The 11,144-nt window shown below is 35.7% G+C and overlaps 1 protein-coding gene across 1 annotated transcript in view; it reads left to right on the forward strand.

Annotated features, from left to right (window-relative positions):
- The first annotated feature begins 2,851 nt into the window (after positions 1-2,851).
- The window catches only part of LOC110032318 (cellulose synthase-like protein G3), a 36,476-nt gene continuing 28,183 nt past the window's right edge, over positions 2,852-11,144 (forward strand). The window contains exon 1 of the mRNA XM_020735903.1: positions 2,852-3,533. Within this exon, the coding sequence (XP_020591562.1) occupies positions 2,997-3,533 (537 nt within the window). The 5' untranslated portion in view covers positions 2,852-2,996. The remainder of the gene's footprint in view (positions 3,534-11,144) is intronic.

Below are 11,144 nucleotides of genomic sequence, written 5' to 3' on the forward strand. Positions count from 1 at the left end.
ATTCTTGTGTTCATCCTTCGGGATAGATACAGGGTTTGAGGTAAAACGCTCTTTCATTTAAACTATGAAAATTATGGGGTCAGTTTGACTTCATCTTTTTCAAAACTAAAATTTAAAAAAAAAACGTCCTTCCGAAGCGGGCAACGGGATTTCAATTCCGATGACCGACAGCTTCCTACGGGCAAACCCCACACCAAAAATAGTGCCGACAATGCAGTTGCATTGGGTTAATTAAATTAGGTCAGATTGCTCTAGTATTTCTGTTGAATTGAGTTAGCCTGATTTGGGTTAGGTTGACCCGAGGATTAATTGGAGTTGAGTTAACCTATGTTAGGTCGGGTTGACCCAATGAATAAGTTGATTTAGGTTAACCAGAATTAGTTCAGGTTGACCTGAAGATTTAGTTGAGTTAGGTTCAATTTTGATTGAACCTTAGGTTTGATTTGGGTTGAACCTTAAGATTTAGATTTACTTAGGTTCAATTTGAGTTGAACATATGGTTTGGGATAACTTAGGTTCAATTTAGGTTGAACCTTAAGTTCAGGTTGACTTAAGTTCAATTTGAGTTGAGCCAAAGGTTTGTGTTAACTTAAGCTCAATTTGGGCTGAAACTAAGAATTAATTTGACTTAGGTTCCATGTTGGTTGAACCTAAGGTTTTGGGTAGAGTTAGGTTCAATTTGGATTGAACCTAAGGTTAGGTTGACTTATGTCCAATTTAGGTTGAACCTAAGAAATTACATACAGGAAAAAACTAATATTCCATCATAGATTTTGAATATATAAAAATATATGAAAAACTAGTTGAACTTTAATAAAGGCTGAAATTCATCACAACTCAAAAAATCAAACTCAGCAACCAATAAAGATCAAGGAAGAAATGTAAACTTATCAACATTAAATTAACCATCATAAACAACTGCTAGCTCAAACAATAAACCAAATCAAAGCAAAAGCACCAAAATTCACTCTGGAAAACTCAATCAAATACGATGAAAGTATATCAAAGGCTAGTCAATCCTGGCAAACAACACTTTAGCCAAAATATCCACAGAATACACATTACCGAAAGTAAATAACAGCTCACCTGAGCTAAAATTACTTTCACCAAAGCTCAAAACTTACCTGAAGAAAAAATTTTTAAAATTTCATCCTAAATTTTGAATATATAATAATTTATTTAGAAAAACAGTTGAATTTCAATAATGGCTAGAAATCTTCATTTCTCAAAACCCAACTCAGTATAAGATCAAAGTAGTAACAAATCCAATTCAAAACCACATTGTTAATTTAGTTTGCTCCGAGCTATAAAGAATTTCCAAAGAACAGAAAAAGAAAAGCAATAACCTACATCACTATTTCATTTTCATGATCAAAATAAATCTACCATCAAACTATTCATGCTTATTTCTTAAGAGGATTCTTTGTAGGCACATTTCGCTGCTTAAAGTTAGCAAAATATGCTTTGAATTTATAATAACAAAATGATTTTATTTTCCTGCTGCATTTTATTATTGTGAGGATGTCTAAGAAATTATTTAAAACCTTCTCCTACAGGTAATGAAGATGATGTTTATATGTTGTTGTTGATGATAGCTGAAAAGTACTCTTTGAGGCTTTCCATAAAGAATTTCTCAAAGCAAATCAAGGGACTATCAACACACAAAATAAGTTCATAGGAATTTTGTACTGTTGTGTTTTCATACTTCTTGTTATATGACTTTCGTGTGTGGAAAAAATTAACTCTACCAAAACAAAAGAAAAAAAAAAAGACTATTTGGATACATACCACTCAATTCCTATGTATTTACAGATATAACACCTAAATTTCATTTTTTTCATGTATGCCACCTTACCAATGAGCTTTATGTATGTCACCTTGCTTTTCAATGTTCTTTGTAAGCTACGTTCACTAGCATCGGAGCTGCTAGTCGTGAATCAGGAGCGTCAATGGGAGAGGAGTGCCGCCGAGTGGTGGACTGTCACCGAGAAAGGAGGAAGAGTGTCGCAGGAGGGGGAAGGATTTAGGGCTAAATTGGGAAGAGCAAAGTGTGTGGAGGATAGGAAAAATGGAGATTTTGGCGGTATAATGGATACGTTCCAACGACTTAGACAAGATAGATATTTGTCGGTTTTAATTTTGATAATAACCGACGGTTAACAATGTCGACAAGTATAAATAGACTGTAGGAGTTTTTTTTCTTAAAAAGAAGTGGATTAGGGAGTAGTAGTACCATCAGAAAAATTTAAAGATTAAGTATCTGTGGCCAAGTTATGAGAAATTAAACGGATAATTGCTAAGTAAATTGTGATGGCTTGATAGGCTTAATTATGTTGGTCAGCTATTCCAGTCTGGTTATCAACTATCGATACATGAGTGAGGAGCTCATGTTGATGGAATCAGATTATGTTATCGGGCAGAAGATGAATCATCATAATTCGACAGCTAGCTCACTCCTTGATGAGGTGATCCTTTGTGATGCTTCGTGATGTTATGGCCAGTTCTTGACCCCCATGAGAAATCTTGAGGACGCTCGTGAGATGGCTTGCGATACTGAACTTTCCCTTGAGTCAACCTGTGATGAGAGGTAGGTCAATATCTCTGCTCAGCTTGGTTAACCTAAGCCTTTGGTTTGAATGACCTACATATAGTCGGCCTCTAGCTCCGATTTAAGAGGGCTTAAATGGATTCCTTGGTCCTCATTTTATCTCCTCATTTGTTAAATCTCCTAGATTTATGCCGACTAATTTTTGGCATACATATTATAAATATAAATACCAAACTTTGATGTGTTATATATATACACCATAATTCTAATGAAAATCTCCAAAAAAAAACAATATACTGTTTGAAGAATCAAATAACTCCAACTTATCATTAAATAAAGCCAAGACAAATAAATTCCAGAGCATCCCTGCTCTTTTTCCCACTCCCTTCCAAAGAAAACTCCAGCCTTCCTCCACCAACCCAAATATTCCTTCCTCAGCCCTTCTCCCATGGCTCCTCAACTCCACACTTCCCAAATCCATCCTCTCACAACCCTAAACCGCCTCCACTTCCTCCTCTACTCCATATCCATCCTCCTCCTCCTCTACCACCACACCGCCACCCCTTCCTCCTTCCTCCTCCTCTTCGCCAATGCTTTCCTTGCCGTCATGTGGCTCCTATCTCAGGGCTTGCGATGGCGCACTCTTTGCCGCCGGGAATTTCCCGACCGCGTTCCACAAGTCATTTCCGGCAAGGGTTATCCGGCTTTAGACGTATTCGTCTGCACGGCTGACCCATATAAGGAGCCGCCGGTGAGGTCGGCGAGCACCGCTCTCTCGGCGTTAGCGTTCGACTACCCTTCCGACCGCCTATCCGTCTATGTTTCCGATGATGGCGGCTCAGAGCTCGTACTCTTTGCCTTCTTGGAAGCTGCTAGGTTTGCTAGGCATTGGCTGCCGTTTTGCAGAGGGAATGGAATTATGGAGAGGAGCCCTGAAGCTTACTTCCAGTCCGGTAACGGCCATGGAGGTGCAGAAGAGATGAAGGTACGGCAAGCATCTTCATAAAAGTTGCTAAATTTAGTTTTCTCTCGATTATTCATTTTCTCTCGATTATTTTTAAAATTAAATTTTCCTACATAAATTATGTTAAATATGTAAATATATAAAAATAATATTTGGCATGCATGTAAAGCTTTTTTTTATTATAATAGAGAGTTTTATTAGAAATTCAGAATATGCGTCCTACTCTAAACATTTTGGTTCTGTTCGAGGCAGCATATTTGGTGCAGTAACGTTTTGATAATGCACCTGCGTTTTGACAGTTTATGAGTTTTCAAAATTACAAAGACACAACATTTTCACACCGCACTTATCTATGTGTGGTGACAACTTTCTGGCAACGGTCTGACTTTTTCAAAAAAATAAAAATTTGTAATAGTCACCGCAACTAACTTATGAACAGATTAGTTTTAATCAGTTTATATTATTCAATAAGCTACAGCTGCTCCCAATAGATCCTTAATCAGATTCATCATTAGATCAATAAATCTAGAGGGATTTATATTGATATCATTGAACTTTTTGTTATTTATGTCAAAATTTTGATATTTAAATCGCATGAAAATGTCATTATAATTAATTTACATGATATGCATATAAATTCTCCTGTGAAGTTTTTTCTTATTATTTATTTAATTCGAACACTTTGTTTGGATCGTGTCAAAAGATGACTCAGTACAAAGCAGTGGGGCCAACATGAGATTTTAAACCAATCGCTGCTACTGCCATCTAAAATATAGTATTTATTTAGACTATATTTAAAAATAAAAATTAAATAATTAGGTTCAAAGAAAAAGGCTCTAACCAATCATATTAAATGTTCGGCCAATAATTCGGCTGTGCTTGTCTGTTTTGATTTAGTTCTAGTAAACTAAGATCCATTGCGTTCTATTTAGTGTCATGTTTTCATTTAGTTCTAGTAAATTAAGATCATTTTATATATAATAAGCTCAAGTCTTCCTAGGTCTACCTCTACCTTTCTTAACACAAGTCGAATCTAAGACATCTACTCTCCTAATCGGATCATCAGATGGTCGACGTTTAATGTGACCAAATCATCTAAGACGACTTTCTCTAATTTTGTCCGTCACAGGAGCTACACCAACTCTATCACGAATATATAATACATTTATTTAACAAAAATAAGAAATGTAAAGGGTATTTTAATCTGATATTCCCATTAATCGACAACATACAGTTATTGATCAAAACCCAAAAGCGACTGAAGTGACTGTACATGACTACTTGCATGGAGATTGACTTAGACCTTCATTTATAAAAAAATAGGGCTTCTTTTCGGTTTTATGAATATAAATCTCAGCCGCTTACAACCGTAGATGTCAGCTATCATATATTTAGGATTGATTAAACTTATTTTCAAATAATTACTATTTTTGCATGCCTTAAGGTTTGCGGAGGTAGAGTATTACTGTTAATACAGAAGTAGCAGGAGGAGACATCAATATTTTTATGTGAAAAAATCTTATATATTTAATTAAACAATGGGACCTAATCCAATTAAAGTAATATATTATGTATTTATAAGTGGATAGGGTCACTGTTCTCATGAATTAAAGAACTTGGAATTGCAATGTTGATATTACAAATATACAGTAATATATCATCTATAATCGTCACAATTGAGCTACAATATATGTGGTTCTCAGATATAATAGTAATAGTTGGTCACAAAGATAGTAATTAAAAATTATAGTAGTAGTTATTGGCCTCAAAAGCAGTCGTTCGTGACTGCAATATCATTAGTTTGTCACATAGGCCATAATTAGTTGCAGTAATAGCGTCAGTTGGAAACAAAGTTTATGGTTGGAAACTGTAATATTGGTAGTTGGTCAAATAGATTTTAGTTGGTTACTGCAATATTGTAAGTGATGTTGTAGCAGGCAGCATGGTCGTGGGCATAGGATAGTGGGCATCGCTGCAGTAGGCGGTTAGGCGGGCCAGATCAACACACATGGCCAACAAGTGGACTTGTTCAACCAAGCAAGCTTGCGATGAACGCGGATAGATAGGTAGACCGGATCAATGGGTCAAATAGTTCACAAAACCATTCACAAGTGGTCAGCGTGTGCCCCACATCTATGCACTCATGCGCACAAATTTTAAAGAAAAAATTTTCAATTTTCAATTTTTGGGGCAAAAATTTTATTTTTTTTTCTATAAATAAGGCCATTTGGAGAGGAAGAAGGAACACCTCATCCACAACTTAGAGTCTCTTTCAGGTTATTTCTTTCTCCCTTTTTAGGCTACTATTTCCCCAACGTTTAGGTTGTTATTGCCCCACCTTCTAGTTTTTTTTCTTCTGCCTTCTAAGATGTTGTTTCCTTGCCTTTTCGACTATTATTGCCTCCTCTGAAGTAATTCATTGATGTCATTTCTGAAGTGGGTTATTATTACCTCTTATGCATAGGTTGTTGTTGCTTCCCATGATGTAGACAGTTATTGTCTTTTCTAATGTAGGATGTTGTTGCGTCCACCAAAATAGGTTATTGATTCCTTTTGCGAACTAGGTTGTTGTTGCCTCTTATAACATATGTTATTGTTGCTTTTTTTAAAGTAGGATGTTATTGCCTACCTCAAAGAAGATTTTTACTGTCTACTCTAATTCAGGTAATCGTGCATACCCAAATTTATACCTTTATCACATGTTAATATTCAAGCAGTTGTTGTCTTCTCCCATCAGATGGTGGTTGCCTTCTACCTTCAAGATGTGAACCGAAAACGGTAATAATTTGGTGATGGCATTCCAACATCTACAACAATCCTATGATAACTGTCTGACATTGGTGACCTAGTAATACGACTTTACTATAGTGGTGTCTCCATAATAGGGTTCCAACTATAATAATTGTGGTCTAATAGCGTTGGCTGAGCAATGGTGATAGTGGTCGAGCAATGGTGATCTATTGATAGGAGCCGCATTGATCAGGTGACAGTAGTTTGCTATGGTGATAACCTAATAAAAGTGGTCTGACACGATGACATTGGCAACCAAGAGATGATCTAGTGATAGTGACACTCTACCACAAGAATAAGGGTTGTCGGGTGTCAATGATCTGACATAGTGATAGTCGAGAGATAATGATCAATCAAAGATGACAATGTACTACATAATGGTGGTTACAGGGCCTGATGGTCTAGTATAAAAACAACCAAGAGATGATTTACAGTGTTTGGTAATGGAGGCAATGACCCATCATCATCTAACATATTAGATTTGAATCTTTAATAATATTGATAGTGTTAATCATTGGCATTAACACAGATCTAGTTAGGTGATTGCATTAGATTGAGACCATTATTATATAAGAAACCATGAGTGATCAACTAAGGATGTTAGACTAATTTGAGGTTATATGTATATAAGAAGTCATGAATGATCCACCAAGAACATTAAACAGATTTGAGGTCATTTATATATAAGAAACCAAGAGTGATCCACCAAAAAAGTTGGACCAATTTAAGAGTCATTTATATACAACAAGTCAAGAGTAATCCACTAAGGATAATTGACCTACTAAGATTATTTTTATATAAGAAGGCATGAATAATCCATCAAGGATGTTTGATCAATTTAAGGTCATTTGTATGAATAATCTACTAAGAATTTTTTATCGATTTGAGATCATTTATATATAAGAAATCATAAATAATCCATTAATGATATTTGACGAATCTGAGGTTGTTTATAAATGAGAATGTATGAATAATCCACTAAGGATGCTCAATAAATTTGAGGTCATTTGAATGAATAATCCACCAAGGATGATTGAAAGATTTGAGGTCGATTGTAGAAACAATCCACCAAGGATATGTGATCAATTTGATGTCTTTTGTATGAATAATATATCAATAATGTTTCCTAAATTTGAGATTACTTTTATAGAAAAAGACATGAATGATCCACCAAGAATGTTAGATCAATTTGAGATCATTTATAAATATGAATGCATGAATGATCTAGTAAGAATGTTTGACCAATTTGAGATCATTTGTATGAATAATCAGTCATGGATATTTGGTCGATTTAAAGTTATTTCTATATAAGAAGTCATGATTGATCCACTAAGTATGTTCGATCATACTAAGGTTATTTGTAAATAAGAAGACATCAAAAAATCACAAAGATGTTAGACCTATCTTAGGTTATTTTGCTAAAAAATCTTTGATGATGTTAATCTGTTATGAACAAGGTTGAACTAAAATCCCCCAAAGCTGTTAGACCCATTTTATGTTGTTGGTTGAAGAGTGTACTTAACAACTGTAACCAATATTGGAAGATATTGGATGACATCCAACAATGATTTTTGACCTATTCGAGAATATTTAGTTGGAGCATAGCAATTACTCGATAATCATAACCTATTATGGAATAGGTCAATTGTAATCAACTAATAATTTTTCACTTTCCTTAAGTTGTTTAGTTGGAGCATAAAAATTGCTTAGTGACCATAGTATGTTATGGAAGAGATCGAATTGAGTCCCTTTGGGACTTACTAAGCGTAGAATGAGGCACCAGAAATATTTTTTAATTTTACAGTATGGGGTGTAGGTCACTATGGATTGTACATTTTCATAAAAAAATATAGTAAGAACTATTGTTAAAGTGAGTCGAGCAGATTAGTTAGTCGACTCTAGCTCGGCTTGATAAGTGGCTCGTGAACTGTGCTTGATAAGCTAACAATCCAAGCTCAAGACAGCCTCGACTCAACTTGTTAGCTAGTGAGCTGGCTTGTAAAAATATATTAATATAAAATATACTTAAAATATATTAAGTTTGAAGACTTTATCATTAAAGTAATAAAAAAAACAAAAAAATGTAATTTTGTATTTTATATTAAGTGATTTCTTATTATTTCTCTCCTAATTGTTCATTTTTTTGTCATTTTATTATAACACTTTCTTAAATTAACATTATTTTTTTCTTTTATATATAAAAAAAACTATCTCGTGAGTTGGAGTGAACTCATAGACTTAAGCTTGAGCTTAAGCTTGAACTCACTAAAATTAATCAAGCTCAAGTTAAGGGTGGCTCGAGATTGACTTGTCTTGTTTACACCCCTAGTTACAATCATATTCAAGAATGGTGTTTGACAACTTTTTTATCATTGATTTTTTATTTATTTCTTCTTAATGGGGGTGTTGTCCACATAAGCCAGTCATTTTGCATAAAATAGAATAATAAGAAGCTAAGCTTCTTGATCAAGTTGAAGAGGAAATCTGGTATGATGAAGGGATTTTTGACCTCACTTTTGGTTGAGGTTTAGTTTTTCTGCTTTAGTAGCTTAGGGTCTAGCCATAGAACTTTCCTGTTGACTAATCTTAGAAAACTAGAACAGGAACCCTCACCATTAGAAATTCTACACTCCTCTTTGGTCAACTTGAAGTTTCGTCAACTTGAAGTTTCACATTTTCACATATTGGTCATAACCTCTAGCACTTAGTAGGTGGGGTCAGTATGAGGAAGCTCAAGGAGAGTTCCCATAAGACTGATTGACTTTAGGGTTAACTTTGGTGTTGGTCTGGAGCTTGTTCACTCACTTACACTCGCTCTCACCCAAAATCCCTCACAACTATAAACCCAAAATTTCTTGGTTTTGATCCCTTGATCTTTTGGGAGGCTCATGTAGATGATCCCCTAAACTCACTGACCTGGGCTGAGGTTTAGCTAAGACCAGTACATAGAGGACCCAAATGGGGTTTCCATTGGTCCATAGCTCATATAGGGTGGTTGGCACCCCAATTCTACCAAAAATATCCAACTTGGCTTTTTGACTCCCAAATCCACCCAAATTACCTAGATACCCTTAGATCCTTAAATTTGGCCAAAATTTCCAAATCCACCCAAAATACCCAAATTTATCCAAAAATAATTTCAAACATTTTCAAAATACCCAAGTTACCCAAAACTACCCAGAAATGCCAAATTTACCAAAATACCCTTAAAATGGCCAAAATTACAAAAATACCCTTAACACCCCAAATTTACCCCAAATGTCCATTAATTTGGTCATAATTTCCCCCAATTTCAATAATAAACTCAAATTCACCTTTCATATGACCAAAATAAACCAAATATAAGCTTAATTAGTCCATGATTTGAGCCCAATTTTGATCTAAGACAAACTCCCAATTTTGGCCCTATGACTTAATCCCACCAAATTGAACCCCATAGCCTACTCAATTTGCCAAAATTTATGTTGAAAACTCTTCATAAAAATCATACACATCAAACTTAACATTCAATTGGCCTTGGTGAAGCCTCAATTGCATTCAATTTTTACGCACGTCCAAAAATCCCCAAATTTGCCCTAATTTGGCTATGTCCCCAAATTCCACCAAATTGATGGCCCTAACCCCAAAATTGACACCCAATTTATGCTGAAAACTCTTCATGATGTTCATATAGGCCATTTTCAACAGTCAATTTGGAATAAGCCCAACCTTAGCCCAACTTAGACTCAAGTCTAGCCCAACAGACCCAAATTGACCAAAATTCCAAAATCCTTCAAATTGAACCTCTAATTGAACTCGATATCTTTTCAATCCTTCACAAAAAATCTTCATTACAATAATGTACACAATGTTGACTAATTAATTGGGCTTAAAGTCGTTGCTAGCCTAACCTAAACCCAACCTTTGGCCATTTGGACCCATATTGGACCCATACACCAAAACTGGCCTAACCACCCTAAAGTCACTAAATTTATGACTCCACAGCCACTAAGCACACTCCATGGAACAGGCTAAACCCATTGGACTAGCCATGGTTAGCTATGGACCATTGGATCCCTAAATTAAGGGATTCATGCCCATTTATGGGTCTTAACTAAAAATCTCCCCCATCATCACTTGCCATTGAGGGTTAAACATAATAAACCCTCCCACTGGATCACTTGACCTCCTGGCCACCTCCCCTGGCCTTGCCGGCCGGTCTAGTCGCTAGAGCACCTCAAAACCTATAGCCACCATCCCTAAATCAAACCAAATCTCAACCCTAGGGGCCAGCTCACCCTAATTAAACTTTAGAGCTTCTTAGCCCACCACCTCAGCAGACTTTTACACCCAAGGCCAGGCCCTGAGCTCCCCTCCGGCCATGGCTATAAAATCTCACCTCTACGGCTGTCGGCACTATTTTTGGTTGGAGGAGTTGCCCGTTGGAAGCTGTCGGTCGTCGTAATCTAAATATCGTCGCCCGCTTCAGAATGACGTTTTAATTTACATATATATTTAGTTTATAACTCAAACCCTGTATCTATTCCGAAGGATAAACACAAGATTTGAGGACGAGACTCGATCAAATAAACTAAGAAATATATGACATCCGTTTGGTCTGCAAAAACATTTTATTTACAGACAATTTCCCCTGTTTAGTATGAAGAATTAAATAGGGTTTATATTAAGCTAGGTTTGGACAAGCTTCCTATAAGGGCAAGCCACCATAGTTAATTACATCTTAGATAACTAAAGTCACTTAAGAAAACACTCGATAAAAATCAGGGAATATTATCTTCAAGGAGTTCAAAAGAATAGGACTTTTCAACGAGATCAGACAAAGGATCAGACAAAGAGAATGAC

Source organism: Phalaenopsis equestris, unplaced genomic scaffold, assembly GCF_001263595.1.
Source record: "Phalaenopsis equestris unplaced genomic scaffold, ASM126359v1 Scaffold000921, whole genome shotgun sequence".
NCBI classification, from domain to species: domain Eukaryota; kingdom Viridiplantae; phylum Streptophyta; class Magnoliopsida; order Asparagales; family Orchidaceae; genus Phalaenopsis; species Phalaenopsis equestris.